The sequence below is a fragment of the Mugil cephalus genome, chromosome 1 (genome assembly GCF_022458985.1).
Source record: "Mugil cephalus isolate CIBA_MC_2020 chromosome 1, CIBA_Mcephalus_1.1, whole genome shotgun sequence".
NCBI lineage: Eukaryota > Metazoa > Chordata > Actinopteri > Mugiliformes > Mugilidae > Mugil > Mugil cephalus.
In genome coordinates this window covers 38594165-38612171 of record NC_061770.1, presented here as the reverse complement: position 1 = coordinate 38612171, position 18007 = coordinate 38594165, and the positions used below count along the sequence as shown (strand labels likewise).

Sequence of the window (18007 nt, the reverse complement as noted above, 5' to 3'; positions counted from 1 at the left end):
GGTGCGTTTGTTTAACCCCAGTTACATAAATAAAAACAGCTTATGAGCCTGACTGAGAGCAGTATTTAGTGAGTGATTGAATGTGTGTTTTAATGCCTCAAAGGGACAGACTGAAGATGTGTGTCATCAGAATAGGAGGGGCAAGCAGGTGGGAGGTCAAGTGGTTGAGCGAGTGGGCGACAGTGTGAGCGGATGAGTGGGAGGGGCGGTAGGTGGCTAATTCAGAGACAGAAGGACATATAAGTAATAGAGGGGATGGATGACAGGTTAGTGTATGTGTGTGTGTGTGTGCATGTGTCTAATGTGTCTATAATGAGCTAAATGGAGGAGAAGGGAAGCAGAATGCAGCAGGGAGTGGGTGAAACAAAAGGCCCTCTCGCTTTCTGTGATTAACGACTCCATCTTAATTTTCTATTAAAAGCCAATTACAGCCGGAGCAGCGGTGAGATCGCACGCGTGCACAAGCGCACACACTCGCTCGCACCCTCCTTCATTAAGGAGACACCATTACGGGGGGAGACATAACGTCCAAGGTGCTTGCCCACCTACAGATCATTCATCAGACACCTTGCACCCAGGCATGCAGATGCTCCCGCTTTGCGGCCACAATCAGAGAGAAGCAGTTGAGGGGATGCATGCTATGAAAAATACATTTAGGCCGTATCATACTTTGAATGTGTTACTATTTCTGTGTCGCGTCAATTCTCCCCAATCCCGGGATATTCAGGAGCGTGAATTAATCCATGGTCAGTCCAAATGCACGTCTGGGGAGCTAGCAATGGATAATAAGCTCCCAACTGTAAAGCTGTACCTGTAAGTGTACTTCTACTTTTTAATTTTTAGCTTAGGTCAAAGTCTATGCTTGTGTGCGTATCGATACTGAAATATCGATACTTCTGATACCGGGTGTTTGTGCTCTGAAACCGACTCTCAAATCAAAATATCGATACTTTTGATACTTCAGTCATTCGAGGTAATGTAGAAAAATAACTATACTATTGAGTTGTGGCAACACAACAAACCTGTATCAAACATCACTAGCTTATGCACATAGACTAGGGTTAATTTTTGTTTCTGCTTCCTGCTTCAAATTCAAGACTTCCTCCAAAATTTCACCGAAGACGAGTCGTAAAAATGTCTCTGAACCTCCTCATTCCTCGATGTGGTCTGTCATTATTGATCCAAAACAATCAATTCGAGAATTTGGGAGACGGAGAAGAAGTCGGAAATACGAAAGCAGAAACACGCTACTACCAAGCGGACCTCACAGCTCGTGTGGTCTGCGTCGCGGTGGCTCGTAGCTACATTTCTGGGGAGGTTCATGTCAGCTACGCCACTAGGGTATGAGCATGCTCTCCGCTGTTGCCATAGCTATGGCGTCAAATTGCCGCAGAAGGCTAAACCACTCATGAATCCTAATCTCGATAAAAATATTGGAACATATTACGTGTCAAATGAGAATACCGTACTATACAATGCAAAATCTTGTCCATTTGCTAACGTGAAGCCACGCTCACCTTTCCTCCCTTCCCTCTGGAAATCCACATGGCACCATTCCCCGTCATTGACCTTCTTGTTGCTGGCCCTGAGCTTCGTTTTCCCAGAGCCCATATCGATCAGGAGGTACAGATACCCGTCAAGGAGCTCCATAGCAAAGTAATCAGTCTTCAGCTCCCTCCCTGGCTTCTGCTCTTTCGGACCCTGCGGGCGTCCGTGGCTGAACAGCAGGAGGCCGCTGGGCTCCGTGGTGCGGAAGTCAAAGGAGATGGACCCCGTCTTCTTGGTGTTCCACTTGGGCAGCGAGATGTAGGACTCGGGGGTCTCAAAGGTCACGGGGTCCAGGGCGGCCACGTCCTCGCAGCGGAACACCAAGTCGCCGTTCAAGGTGATTTTGGGGTCGCGCAGGATGGCCAGCCGCGACAGCTCCAGCTTGAAGTCGTTGTTCTTGTACACCACCTATGGAGCAAAAAGAGCAGGTTAAACATAAAGATACAGGATCAGATCCCTTAAGCCAAGATCCGAGGCAAAACACATTTAGAAGCCCAGTCCAACTGAAAAATTGACCAGCTGGCTAGCAGTCAGCTACCAGCTAGCAACCAACAAGAAGTCACCAGCTAACTAGCCTAGCCAACAGCAGTGGGTAAGAAGTGATAGAATACGCAACATGTCTCTGCCAATATCCGAGATAAAACACATTTAGAAGCTTAATCCAAATGAAAAACCAAGCAGCAGGCTAGCAGTTCGCTAACGACTAGCAACCAACAAGAAGACACCAACTAACTAGCCTAGCCAACAGCAGTAGGTAAGAAGTGATAGAATACACAACAACATGTCAACCAACACTTGTACTCTCTGCCAATATCCGAGATAAAACACATTTAGAAGCTTAATCCAAATGAAAAACCAAGGAGCAGGCTAGCAGTTCGCTAAAGACTAGCAACCAACAAGAAGACACCAGCTAACCAGCCTAGCCAACAGCAGTAGGTAAGAAGTGATGGGATATGCAACAACATGTCAACCAACACTTGCAGTAGCTATACCATAATGCAGCTGCAGAACTAAGCTTGCAAATTCATGCTAATTGCTTTAGTTGGTTTAAGTATAATCTATAGCAGCTGCTGGGAAAACATGATTGAAAAAAAATAATAATTTATTCAACTGCTACTGCATCTCCTCTCCACCATCTCCCTGACAAGAAATTTAGGTCAGACGAACCCCCAGCTTACTGATGCTGAATAATTCGGTAAGGAAATCCTTCACACGCAGAAACTGACACTGAGCGACCACTCGAGGCCCCGCGAGCGGCCCAGGGCACGCTTTCATCGATTCTACTGATGCCTGCGAGGGCTGGGGTCATGCGGGTACACAACACACACAGCAGTTTAAGCTCCGACTCTTTGGTCAAATCCATAATGTGTGCAAACTGTTGTAGAGAGGAAAAAAAAAAGAAAGAGCAGCTCACGAATGTAAGTAAACATGCAAGAAGAGGAAAAAAAATGAAAAAGACTTCGGGGGATATTCATAAAACAGAAAGAAGTGAGCGTTGCCCACAGCCTTAATGCAAATGTCTCCCGCAACCTTTGATGAAATACAGCTCTATTGTCTTAGCTCAAAGTGTGCGTTTATGCCTCGCTGTGCGCATTCATAATGGATTAAGCGCTAAAGGCAAAGTAAATTACTCTTGTCTTTTATAGTTTTAGCTTTCCTTTTATTTGCTCGACGCTCTGTACACAGTGTTTTGAAAGGCCGTCCTCGAGGTAATAGCGTGAACCAGCTGAGGTCTCTTTGTTTGCGTGTTTTCTCTTCACGCTCTCCCACACACCTACACGCAGTTGCTGACAGTTAATGGAGAAAAGAAAAAAATAAGAAATGCATAAATAATAATAATAAAAAAAAGCCTTCTCCTCGTTTCTGCCTTTGTTTCGTGCCGCTGTCTGAGCTGTGGGGTTGAGGAGACTCTCGGGTTTGATGGCGGCAGAAGATGCGTTCTGCATCCTGCTGCCTTCCTGCCTAAACAATGAGAAGAACTAAATCAAAAGAATCATTATGTGGGTAAAAATATATAATTGTGGGACTTTTTGAGTTCATCATAGTCGACGGGTATCATAGTTGATCACATTATAGCTGTTTTCAGGCCTAAAATTAACATGGCCGCCTCTAACCAATCACCACATGGCATTTTTACGGAAAGATTCTTCTAAATATTATATACACAAATGAGTAAATTGAAACTGAAAGCTATTTTTAAATACACTGTTACCATGTGATAAATTCACACTTGACTCACACACTACTTTATATATAATAAGAAAGAGGAGGAAGAACGTACCTTGGAGCAGGTCATGTGATTTGGATTTAACACACTTCCTTGACAGGTGTAATGTAACGTGTTTGTTATGGGTAACTTAGCTGAAGGTGATTTCTTGGTCACAGATAGAATTTGTTATTTTCCATACAAACTTTGATATATTGCCGAAAAAGAAATATCTGTCACGATTTTCTCAACTTAACCTCATTCCAGCCTTTTTGCAAAAAACAAACAAAAAAAACACCTATTTAGGACGTACCCAAAGTAAACTGTATGCAGTTTGTGAACACACATGGTCTTGGTCTCATTTGAAAGCCAGGACTCTGAAGTTTCTATGACAAAAGTCAGAATCACTCTAGATAATGACACACTGCATGAAGCATTTACTCAAACACAACTCGTGCACAGAGCTCAAATTTTGAATAAGTTCATTCTATTATCATTTAGCTAATGTGGTTTAGTGGTTGTCATTAAATTCATAGTGATACCTAGTTATTTTTATTAATAAGTGTTTGATTCCATACTAAATACTTATGAATTCTGTACAGACATGATCATAATGACCATAAAAAAAAGAAGTTTTTCTTTACTTCAAATAAAAATGTATGCAAGCTATATCACATGGACATCAAAAGTCCCTCAATTATATATTGACCCACCTGCGCAGTAAAAATCAGCTTTTTATTTTGTTTGCATTTCATTTGCCTATGAGCTAATGCTTGAGACTAGCCGTTAGCGACATGGTTGGCTGTATTGTTTTTTTTGACTGCCTCATGTGTCCAGACTGCTGCTGTCATCTCTCATTGTCTCTCACAGTGTCTCTTTCAAACGCCCTCCAATCCTACCTACTTTCTTTCTCCACGCACATACACACTCTCGCTCGTCCTCTCTGTCAAATACTACACCTACACACAGGCACAGAATGCTCAACAGGAACACAGATACGTTGGAGTTATTCTTGAAACCAAGTCAGCCCCCCCTCCCCCACTCTCTTTTGGTTATCTCCTGCATTGGCCACGCTGCCACATGTACTGTACACCTCATAATGTCGTCATTAGCGGAGATTAGTCCTGGTAATTAGCCGCGATAACGCTAAAACTGGCAGCTAATAAGGCGTGAACTCGCCCGGCTTAAGGTGTTCGAAAAAAGAGTGTTAGGTGTGGGAGCGTAAAGGCGCCAGGAGGAAGGAGAAGATTTATTTTCATTTTATTTATTTATTTTTTTTTTCCCTTTGCCTTTCTGCTCTGCCTCCACGAAAACAAAATATACAATGGATTGCAGAGCATGCTGGGAAAAGATTGAGGCAGGAAATCAAGCTTGAAACGTGTTGCAGCAGATCAGGTCAGCGTGTGCAATGTGGCCCCAGTGACTGCACTTGAAAACAAATCTAGACAAATCCATTCCACCACTGTCGGCTGGCAGCGATATAAAAACGTATTCTGTCGTCGGTGTCGTCAAAGCGCTACTTTCTACTGTTTTCATGTGCGACTTTAACCACATGTTAGTCCATTTTTAAAAAAATCTGAAGTCGTTCAACCCTAGTTATCACAACTGAAAGTCTTGGTTTGATGCCCATCCAGGTGAAACACAACTGGGATGTTTACATATCCTCTGTTTTAGGTGAGCAACAGAGCGTGGATGCTAGGTCTATATGTGGCAAAATTCAGTCCATAATAATAATATGTTCCAGTTTGCTGCGCAGCATTTTCAGTTCTTTTAGGTTTAAGCATAGAAGACCCACTAAGAGACATCAATTGATATGCAAAAGTACATGATCTGAGTCGGAGCCAGGTTCTGTATGAATCCTTGAGTTTCTTTACTTCTTTCATACCTGGAAACCCTGAATTTCCAGATCCATGTTGTAAAATATGCTTCTCTCAGTGGTGAACTGGCTGACTCAAAGCCATGCTTCCAAACACATATTTTCACATAAAAGCTCCTATCCAGTCACATTTCAGCCATGATTTGTTGATAGGGTCAAAGAAATCTGCCTGGAGAGGCCTTCAGAATCAGTTCTGCCAGCGCTCCAGTCATTGACTCTATATATTATAGACAAATCCATCGTGACATCAACCATTGAATTCTCAACCTCGAAAATGAAGCCCAAAGCGGGCGGAGCCCGTGGTTGCCATGTTGGATGATCTTTACTCCGCCCACACTCTGATACTGAGTTGTTATGAATTGTGAAATAAATTATTGAGACTAAAACTGTTTTAAGTACTACACTGTAAACATGTTTAATATTGTTGTAAAGTTGGGTTTTTGAACATGGCGGTCTATGGGGATTTGCTCCCTTTTGGAGCCTCAAGTGGTCACTTGATGAACTGCAGTTTTTTGCTCTTCTTTATGGGCTTCATTATCCGGAGGTTTCCACTTGCGCGTAGCATGAAATCAGTGTTGATCAGACTGTTGCTTTAACCAATCAGATTTTGAGTTGATGACACCAGGGCCTGATACCAGGCGTTACGGTGGCGTCAGCGTATTCACTAGCCAGATCTGACAAACTCCATCTGTTGTGGACTGCTGTGTTGATTTAATAGCTGTTTTGTCACCCACAATGGTTGAAGAAGAAGTGGATTTGGTTGAGGATTAACTATCAAAACCATTTTCAGCCATTTTATTGGGTTGACAGTGATGATTGATGATCCGTATATTGTTGATGGTTTCTATAGCAGTCGTATGCATCGTATTGAGAGGCGTTCTGAATAAAGCTGTGACAGTGGAAAAAGAGCAGCCTGCCACTGGCTTCTTTGGATTCTACATAGTGTAGGAGTGTGTGTCTGTCAGTGTGGCAGGGCTAACAAGCCAAAAGACTCAAGAGCAGAAAATGTGTCTGTCCACAGAGAACAGAAAGACCAAAGGGTCAAAGGTCACAGTCCAGAACACAGTTAATAGTAGATACAGCTTTTTGACCCCTCTTTTGAATTTTAGAATTGAACATTGCTGAATGTAGAATCTACTATAGTTTACTGAATTTCTGAAATCAGATATATGACTTTTCATGCGTGTTGTTTCCTTCTGTTCTAACAATATAGCATAGTCGGAGCCAGCACCTCCCTCAGGTGTGACTCCATTGATTTGTCATTGGGAACCTGCAGGTCTGGAGCTTTGGGGCAGTCGCTGCAACCGATTGATAGTCCTAATTTAACAAATATTGTACGTATTAATCAACTTTAGTGCCATTTACTGACAGTTTCTGGTAGCATGTTAGCATTAGCATACATCCTACTGATAGCTGTTGCCTTAGCGACAAGAAAACAAGGGGAAGAAAAAAAAAGGGCCGAGGCGCCCTTCCCACTGCAAAGTCAATGTCGGCGTGGTAGGTCAGGCGATGGGTGAGTCCAGTAGATTTTATAGCGAAGCGAAGGTGAGACTAGCAGGAAGCCGCAGACGAGGAGACAGAGCATCAATATGAAGTTGGGAGGGCAGAAAGGGGAAAGAGAGTGAAAGAGAAGTGAGGGCACGGAGGAGGGCAGGAGCATTCATCCAGCGCATGGAATCAGTCGAAGAAATCAATTTTTAATTTGGCTGTCAGGATGGCAAAGCTGGTGCACCAACAGCGCTACCATGGACGTAATTACACAAAAACTGCCCCTGAGAGAGAGGGTGGGGGTGGGGGTGGGGGAGAAAGGGGAGTGAGGGAGAGAAGTGATGAGAGAGGCAGGACGGGAGTGACAAAGACGAGCAGGAGTGGATAGACTGAGATGGAGAGGGTAGCGCGAAATGGGCGATAGCAAGGTCACTGTCTGCGAGAGAAATAGAGCGGCGGAGGTTGCGAGCAGAGAGACAGATGGTGACATGCGGGAGAAGAGAGGAATCTGTGGAAACAAGACTGGGGGATGAGCAGCAAAGAGACCTGTTTTCACACCCCCCCCCAACCCCCCACCACCACCACCACCTCTCAGAGCCTTGAAAAACACACATTCGCATCACGCAGCGTATGATCATAGCATGTGGGCGTCTTTGAGCACACAGACACGGAGGAGCCCACACACACACACACACACACACACACACACACACACACACACACACACACACACACACACACACACACACGAAGCAAATAAAAACTTCATAGAGCGTCAGTGTCTCTTTTGGTCCCTTTTTTTTCTGCGCCTCTTCTGCTGTGCTCTTCCTTTAGATTTCTGCTGCCTGGAGGGTGCTGGCCAAGCGTATCAAAGGCATTTGACCACGGTGGCGGCATGAAAGCTTTGCCCCGGACCATAACACCACTGATAATCCACGCTGTGCTACTGAACCCGCACAGGATGAAACACACCACTGTCTGCCCCCCCTCCCACCACCAACCACTCACTTTCCTCTTTACTTTCAGCTACTACTACTACTACTACTACGGCTCTACCTGCTGCTCTGGGTAATTCTCAATGCTGGCGGCCTCGATGCCTTTTTTGCGTGGTTGTCTTTCTGGCTCAGTCCAGCTGATGTAGTCATGTAGTCAAGACCGTAAGGCCTGATGCTTCCAGTAATATATTTATACATATTAACTATGATGAGTCTTTTTAGTCAATGTGTAACGTTGAATAAAATAATAAAAAAAAACGTTGCAAATGTACTCAATTATATTGCTAACCCAGTGCAATGCTACTTCACACTGTGTTAAAACAAAAAAAAAGCAACATCTTGTCATTTGTAACAGCACTCATCTCAAAGGACAATTTTTAATTCTATGTTCAGCTTTGAAAAGCTTTGAAACATAAGCTGCTAAGTAACAAATGCAGCCCTTTTTTGAAATATATACACAGATTTCTCTTTTGAGCTGGAGGAGTGATGTGTGTAAATGAGTTTTTGTCATTTATTTAATATTTATTCATTTATTTATTTTCATTATTATTTGGTCTTTTTTCATTGTTTTATTTATCTACGTTTTTTTTAGTTTTTTATGTTTAATTCTGTTTATTCTGTTTTTTTTATTGTCTTTTTGGAATTTGTTTCATATTTATATATTTATTTTATTAGTATTTAGTCTGTTTTATGTGTTTTTTTCTTAATTTTATTTATCTTTTTTTTTAGATCTATCTCTTTATCATGTTTTTTTTTGTTTTTTTTTCATTTCAGCGATTGGCCTTTAAGGGGTGGTGGGGTGTACATGGGGAGGGAGTTAACATTCAAATGTGACAAACAATGCCGTACCATATTTTAAAGATTTAGGCTGTATATCACACTGTCTGTCCAGAATCTTCAAAATGTTCAATAAATAAAGTTGGAACAAAAACACATTCAGGTCTTGGCGGAAGGTCAAAAACCCTAATTTCATCTGGAACTTCCTCCTTCCCATTTTCTCTCCAACGTCTCACCTAAAACGATCACGTTCTGATGCAATCTTCCAAGATCTGCAGCAATAATTCCTCTTTCTAATACTAGACATATTTAACTTTCATTTTTTTAATATTCCCCCGCTTTTCACTACTTCGTCCTCATTTCCTCTTTAAAGTTCTTGCCAATCAACTACTAACTAGGTGGATCATCAGTGTAGTCAAAAGTCTAAAACAATCTGCTCTCAAACCATCTGCTCTTTCCATTCCCAGACCTTTGCTCCTTCACTTCCATGTCTATTTGTTGTCGTTCCCTCTCCCCGCTCCTCCTTCCCCGTGCTCCGTCTGTACGTTGACTGTAAATCCAGCCTTGTCTTGATGAGAGAGGGGACAGTTAAACGCCTTGGGAACTTTAAGACCCACGAGGGATCCCTCCCGATAGCAACCCAAATAATGAAAATGTAATTCTACAGGCGTAATTAAGTTGGAGATAGGGTGATTACTGCGCGATCCATTAAAAGCGATGGCAAAAGTAATTACTTATTCAATCAGCGCAGTTTTATGAGGAAATGCAATGGCACCATGCTGCGTCGCCTCTATACAAGTCATTACATTTACAAGGGCATAATACTTTAAGCTGTGATTGGTCCTCTTGACAGCTTCTTCAGCCATGAATTAAAGCCCCGGTGAGAATAAAACTATTTTGTTGAAGTTGAGTTGAAGTAAAGTTTTTTTTTATAAGGCAGCTGTCCCCTACATATCCATCCATCACTATGTGTGGCTATGTGTTATTATGCTTGTGTGAGTCTTTCTGTTTCCCTGCAGCCCACACACTGTATGTGTTTGGTGTGCGTTCGTAGTTGCACGGAGGGAGGAGGCATGCAGGAAATAACACACTCGAAAGAGTCACGGGATACCTAGTGTCTGACACCTCCTACTCTCACATATGGGAGTTGTATCTGCCCATACTGACGAATCTCAAGAGACTGTGTGAGTTAACACAAACGCAACTGTGTGTGACTGCGTGTGAAGATGACGCTACGTAAAACATGTCACATGTTGTCACTGTTTGTGTGACTGACTTTCATTGTGATTAATCAGAACAACCCAGTCAGAGCATAGATGCCCGACTGGAAAGACGTCTCCATGGGATCGACAGTGCTCAGGTAAACCTTTGATGATGTGTTCAGGGGGATAACAATGGCGCCTATAGCGGGTATGAACGTGATGTCACAGCTAGAAGTGACAGTTAAGAATGGAGATTAGCAGCATTAGTTTGAATCATAGGCTCTAAAAATGTAAAGAGCTGTTGTGAGATTGACTGAACCAACAGATCTGAAAAGCAGTCTGAGATATATTGTTACAGATATCTGCCAAAGTAAAGAGAAGTAAATGGGTCACTGCGTTAGAAGAAACAACTGGAATCCAGACACAGAACAGGTAATATTAATTTATGCTGTATTTTTTTGATGAAGTCTTACCTTAAGTTACTTCTTAAGTTACGTCCTGGAGGGCTGTCAGACAAGTTTGTGGATGTTGTTGTTTTGGTGTAGTTATGGCCGACAGTAACTATTTCAGCTCCAACAATAAATTACAATCACTCCTCGTCAACCTTTTATCACTACAGTATTGTATGGTTAACGCCACTTCCCAGCAAAGCTCTTAGCGCTAGCATCTTTTATTTAGCTACATTTATCATAACTGAAATGAGCTGAAACTAACTAAACATGAGGCTAATCCTCTTTTCCAAATAACGGGACGCTCTAGTACAAAGCCATTGGAGCTGTGTTGTATAAAGTAACAAAAGGTAATACTTTGGTAAGTATAGTATTTCCCGTTGGTGTAATCAGGTCCTTATAAATATCAGAAGAACTGATTTCTGGCCACATAATTGTTGTTATTTCGTAGTTTGTATGAATCATTGTAGAGTTCAACTTTCCTTAAATTTGTCAATCTACATTTCCCCCAGTCTCATTTTATTTACTTCTACATTTCACCATTATTTTTGCCACTCAGGGGTACGTGGCTCCAGGAGGCAGTGACATCAATGCATACCCTCTATAAACCACGTAAAAATGGGCCCACCTTGGTCAAATGCAATTTCTGCAGGACACAGACGCCGTAACATACGTACGTAACCTATGTACGTAACCTACGTACGTAACCTACGTGGGTGTGAGCCATTTATACTTGTGAAAAATCTGAGAAAACGCTGACCTAATCTCAACTTTAGGGTGACATGATAGGGGCAACAACCAGTGGGACAGTCTCATACAGTTTGGTGCCAGGGTAACCAGAGCCTGGGACCTCCACTAGCAACGGAAAGTCAACCACAAAGTTGTCTGTGCTAAGTGAAACACTTTATATGTAGACAGGGCTTGAAGTAGTTAAATAAAACATTTCAGCTACAAAAGGTTTATATGCGGGATAGTGTAGAATCACACATAGATACTCACATCTTTGAGGCAGCCCATGAAGTTGTTGCTGACTGGTGATCCCGGCAGGTCCGCCGTGTTGGGGCTCCCTCCAATGTAGAAGAAGTCATCGGAGCCCAGCATGGTGTAATCTTCCTGGGTGTAACCAGTGGTGGTCAAAATGCCATCAACTGAGATGGTCACCTGGCATAGGCACGGCCCAAAAGAGATAGAAGAGGACAGAGGGATAGACATATAGAGAAGAAATTAGAAGAAATGGGAGGAAAAACAAGGAAGAGATTGGATTAAATGCCAGTAATAGGTGGGGCTGTCCCCTAAATAGTATCGATTGGTTGGTTGCTTTTGGTGCCAGTCAGACTGAGGGCTTTCACTCTAGAGTGCAGTTGCTAAGAGAAAACCAATGGAACAATGATTGGAGGACTGAGGGACTGTGAAATCACTGCCGGTGGTAAAAGAACAATCCTGACTAAAGGCAAAGTGAAGCTTTAACTGTATGCACTGGAAAAAAAAAAGTGTTCCTAAAAGATATCAAAATTCAGCAATAAAGGATAAGAAGTGAGCATCTGCAGACGTACCGGATCAAGTGTTATCTGAACTTTTGTGCTAAAACCGGAACCCTGCACGTAATGCTACATTTAGAATGCTAACCAGGCTTTCCCTGTGATCGGCGAAGCTTATTCCGCTCCACTCCTTCCCTGAACCAGCCTTTATTCAAGTTGAAATATCAGTAAAAATAACTCTTTCTTTCAATATTTAATTGGCTCAAGTCTGGTATTTTGTGCAAGGTTACACTTTTTGAGCTGAATGTTTGATTGCCGGGAGAGTAGTGGGTGCCAGGTAGATTTGAGAATCAAACACACAGCCGCAAGCGGGTCATGGGGGGCAACTTTTGGTACATTTCCGAGACTCTGCCAGACTGTTCTGGAGTCCTTTTGAGCTAAAATGATGTTGCCTGTAGTGCCTGTAGGCTACTCCTGTAGTAAACGCAACGCCAAACCCCTAAAGGACGTGGTAAAGGAGCTGTTTACACTGGACCTCGTCAGCTCAAAGAATACCTGGAGAATTAATATCTCCTCAACTCAGATCTTTCCAGGGGTCATCGCAAATAAAAAACCCTGTGCTTTTACTTTAAACTCAATACGTGGCGGCAAACTGAGACACTTGAGGAAATCACTCGTAGGTATAATTTGATTAATTGCGCTACATCATGAACGTATTAGCTATCAGTACCGGAGTCATGCTACGCTGGAACATAGACATCCTGCCAAATTGTGCTTTTTTGGATTCGGGAGAGACTTTCACACTCACTGACCAATTTATTGTCTAATTATCCTACAAAGAGCTGGCCTGGGTGAAAGTGAAGCACTCCAGTCTCTGATTCAACATCTGTTATTCTGCATAAATGTACAAATACAGCACTCCTGGGAGCCACGTACACAACCATCTGCTTTTCATTACCTCCGTACACATAAAATGCGAAACTAGGGCTATAATTTCATTGAGGTCCAGCTTTACATTTTCGGCCATTTCCAGGGCCATTTTTGCATATGGTGTGACTTCTTTTTGTCACGACGGATCTAGAGACTAATGCTTTGCTTTGCATTAGCATAATTTTAACAGATAGAAGTTTATGAGCGCAGACACACTTTTTTTGGTACTTTGTTGTTAAATAACACACAAATATAGCTGTTATCCACAAAAAAAGAAATACGCTTTGATTCGATGTGACATGCGGGTCCACAACCATGGCAAAATGCTTCCTAAAGCACCTTAGCAACTGCACTCCAGAGATCAGTCGCCCCAGCTGAGATCGCATCTTCTGTTTTCCTTGGATTTGTTTTTTTCTTTTCTTTTTCTTGTACTTCCCCTCTTAACAGGGCAACTCATTTTTATGTCTGCTGTTGCTACTCGTGAAAAAGAAGGATCATATCGTCCAGATGTATTTGGCATGAAAAAAAAAAAATCTGCAGTTCACAGTGCTGGCATGTGGGGTCGTCTTTGGAGGTCTCGGACCGGGCTTTCGGCAGGACCACTTCATTTGTCCTGTAGTGATGAGAGAGACTTTACTGGGCTAAGGAGGAGAAACCGGTGGGAGGGGGACTCTACCGACTTTGGTTGGGCCATCTACCTCTAGGATAAGCTGCAACGTTCAAGAAATTCAAGAGTTGACTAAAGAGTTCAAGAATATCAATACTGTTAATGGCTAAGCGAGGACCGTGAAAGATTTTGAGGGGAAATATTTTACGAACAGTTGCTGATGGCACATCTTCAGGGCTGAATGTACTCTTTGGACCTGTGAAGGACTAGCAATGGCTAGCTGCCAGACACCTATAAAGTTCCCAGCTCAGAGAGGAAATTAGAGATATATGTTCTTTCTTTCTCTTGCCCTCTATTATTATTATCCCAGAGTACCACCACTTTAAAGACAAACAAAATGCATTAATACATGCAGTTTTCTATTCAACAATGTGTCAATATTTCAAACAATTTAGGATACGAACCACTAAAGAAATCACAAAAAGACAAACAAATGTATGACTGTTAGCTGGTGTTCCCTTTCTGCCGGTCTGCACATTCATCCCATTGACATTACAAGCGCTTGCATCACTAACAGTAAGGAGGGAAGGGGTAATGATATCACAGGTTACTGGTTGAAACAACACGCACACATTTGCACCTCAAATAGTTTCTTATAATGAGCGCGCAGATTGTTTCTTATTCTGAAAGAATCCCAATGGGGAAAATATAATGATTCTGAGAGACTCTGGTTTTTGTGATCATTCTTATTAATTGTGGTAAGCAGGTCCTGTAGAACTGATATCAGCAGTTGATAAAAACTGATTCTTTATTTTATTTCACACACAGGGGTTGCAAATGAGGATGGGATGTGCATCGATAGGATTTTATTGATACCTATGCCATTATCGATTCTGCTTACCGATCCGATTCTTTATCGATTCCCTCATCAATTCATCTGCCTGTGAATTTTTGGTCTATGAAAAGTAGGAGACCGGGATTTCGTGTAATCAACAGCAATTTTCTAAACAACAGATAAGAGCTTAAGAAAACAAATAGGAAATTGGTCACTGGACCCTCACTAGCACTGCTCTGATGAGATTTAGCGATGGCTGCACACGGCACTCTCGGAATTTAATACGTGCGTCGTCAACAAATCCTTCATCGTGTGGGTGGTGTTGCCGCTCTTGCTTGAAATTACGGTGCTGGCTAAATTGCACCTTGGGCTATGACAGTTCCCATACTTGGGACCATTTCAGTCTCTCTGTCATAGCGTCTTCCTTGTTGTTATGTTATGTGAATGACGTGCTTCGACGTAAAGATTCTCCCTTTGTCTGTGTGGCTTTTCTCCGGGTACTCCGGTTTCATCCCACCTCCAAAGACATGCTCAGTAGGTTGATTGATGACTCTAAATTGACCCAAGGTGCGAGAGTGTTCGAATGATTGGTTTGTCTCTGTGTTAGCCCTGCAATAGATTGGCGACCTGTCCAGGGTGTATCCCGCCTCTCGCCCGACGACAGCTGGGATAGACTCCAGCAACCACCCGACCCTAGTGAGGATAAGCGGTAGTAGGAGATAAGGTGAGACGTAACGATTCCTCTTTTTTCGTTTTATGGCAGTTTTACCACCACCATCTGGTCTGGGACGTAAAGATTCGGCACGAGAAGTATCGATAAGGGGAATCGATAAGCATGAAGGCCAATGATATCGATGAATTAAACCAGTTGGAACTGGTTCTTTTAAAGAACCAACCCTAGTTTTTACAGAGACAAATCATTTCATTTGGTAGTACTGCATATCTCAGTTCAGAACATGAAAAAAAAGTATTTGTGGACAAAAGTGTATTTTGCTACCCATTTAAGAAGAGTTTTTAATCCTTCTGAGAGAATAATGCCAATCAACAAGCGATTAACTAAGGGATCTCTGTGGAAGCTCTACACCTGTATAAGTTTGTTCTGATATTATACAGTCTGCAGAGGGACAAGAGAGAGAGGGATAGAACAAGGAAAAGATCAAGGAAGAGCGTTTCAAGAGCCATTCGGATCGTATGCGTCGCACTGGTTACTTGTAAAGGCAAGCAGTAAAAATAAGGATGCGTGGTAGGAATCACGGACAAAAATAAATGAGTGGGACATCCCTGATCATAATGGTCACTCTCCTGCTCCCTCTCAGTGAATCTGACTGAACACCAGGTCACAGAAACAATAAATCACTCGAGAGCGCGGATTCGCTTTGATGAAACGCTGCAGCGTCTTTCACAGGTAAACCTCCTCCAGCATTAGGGCCCTCTGTTATTTGTCTACACTTGACAACAGCTCACAGGTAAAATTAATGGCGGCTGAAATCCACATTCAGGTCACCGGATGAAAACCTTAGTGCCTGTGCAAGAGACGTGAGTGAGCGGCCTATATAGAGCTTTGCAGTATATATATGTAGACAGAGTTATATCATAAAAAAGCTTATTATTTATGCATGGAAAAAAAAAAGTTTTCTACCGCTGGGGAAAAAAAACAAACAAACAAACTTTGAGATCCTGACAACAATATGGCTTGAAAATAATTTGCCGCAATTGCGTGATCACAGTTGTCGAAACAAAGCCTAGTGTGACAACGTAAGAAGAAGAAGAAGAAGAAGAGGGGGAGGAGGAGGAAGGCCCAATAAGTACAAAAATACAACTGACTAATTAAGACTTTTTCTAGCATCCCTGTCGACTGATTTTCAAGTGTGAATCATTCCACTGGCTTTGTTCTTCCTTTTACACCAACCTCGAAACAAGCAGCTAACACAACACCACACACACAAAATAAATAAATAAAATGCGGGCCTATTTAAAGAGGAAAACACACAGACTCAAAAGCTTGACTGCTGTCTCTATTAGATTTCTGTTTTTCCACACAGCTGGTCTACAAATATTTCTTTAGCCCCGTACAAACAGAAAAAAACAATGCTGAATACACTACGAAGCAATTGAGAAGCTCACAATCATGCGAAGCTGTTTCATGTCGTCATGTAAGCCGCCTACGTTGTCCTCTGATGGAGCAATGCTTCCTTTTACGCTATTAACCTCCCTATCCAAGGCGTCTCCGTCGTGACTGATAAATCATCAGCCGCCAACAGATGAGCAAAGCTTCTGTAATGGGGCTTCACGTGAACGTGTACGGAGAACTAGGACTCTTCTCCGTGGAGCCCTGAGGTGTGTTCAGCTGAGTGTGTCACTAGCTCATTGCACATTTCTTACTCCATGATTGCAGGCAGCCGGGGGCTCCGTAAAGTGAATCTGCCTTTCAGGATGTAAACAACATTAGTCAAAACTGTGCTGTTGATTACGCTAAAAAACGCAAGAAAACCGCAAAAAAACCGCAAAAAAACCAAAAAAAAAACACACACACACACAAAAAAAGAAACTCATTTAAAAAAACACTTTCTGAATGCAGCTTAGTTAGTCCTTTATAAAGCTCAAAGTGCCGAAACACGAGTTCTTGGAGATGCATCTGCACACAGTCTCTCACTGTACTTCGGCCATAGACTGTTTAAAGATAGATGGCGGACTCGCTTCTTAAAAGTGAAGCCAAAGCAAGTAGAGCTCCCCCTGGTGACTGGCTGCAGTATGGGTCAGAAATTAGTCGAAAAAACAGGGAAAAAAATACTCAAATAAACGAATTACTCAGAAAAACAGGGAAAAAAATGACCCTGAAAACCAACGAAAATATAAATAAATAAATAAATAAATAACTCACTCAGAAAAACTGAAAACAAATTAGTTACTCAAAAAAGCACCTAATAAAAAACCTCAGCAAAAAAGAAAACAACTACTCAAAAAAAACAAACCAAAAAAATAAATAAATTACTCAGAATACCAGGAAAAAAAATATGTACCAAAACAAACCAATAAATAACATTTGTTTTTTTTGCTTTTGTTTCTTTTTTGTTTGTTTTTTTTTCAAGTGAATGCAATATGCTTCGATACCGTGGCAAAAGAGAGTGGTAAAAAAAAAAAAAAAGTACAGTGCATAATCCCACATTTCCTTACTACTGGTGGAGGTAGAGCAGAGTGCAGTACTCTGGCTCTAAAGCCATAAAGCAGCGGCGCCACCTCTATCCTTGGGAAAATGGCTTCAGTTTAACCGGTGCAAGGAAGTGGGGACACATTGTACATATTTATATACAGTCTATGACCTCAGCACTCACAGCTCATCCACTGTCTGCTGATCTTCAGAAGCTAACTAGGGTGGAAAAATGGATTATTTGTTTGTGGCGTTGATATACTGTCATGATTCCAAACATCCAGCCTTTACGTACTGCAGTTTATTTCTTAGTTAACCTATACAGCACAATGTGACTAAGTGCAGACACCTTCACCGTTAAATAATCCATGCAGGGAAGGCCCCAGGCTTACTTACCAGGGTCGGTTCTACATCTGATTACTGCCAGAGATCTTTTGCAGGAAGAAACAATGTGTTATCACTTGGATT

The 18007-nt window shown here is 42.2% G+C and overlaps 1 protein-coding gene across 6 annotated transcripts in view; it reads right to left on the bottom strand.

Annotated features, from left to right (window-relative positions):
* Positions 1–18007, bottom strand: part of nrxn2b (neurexin 2b) — a 690784-nt gene that overhangs the window by 357521 nt on the left and 315256 nt on the right. For all 6 annotated transcript variants that reach the window (XM_047590093.1, XM_047590084.1, XM_047590056.1 and 3 more), the window contains 2 exons: positions 11541–11702; positions 1518–1956 (listed from right to left, as the gene is read on the bottom strand). In XM_047590093.1, the coding sequence (XP_047446049.1) occupies positions 1518–1956; positions 11541–11702 (601 nt within the window). The remainder of the gene's footprint in view (positions 1–1517; positions 1957–11540; positions 11703–18007) is intronic.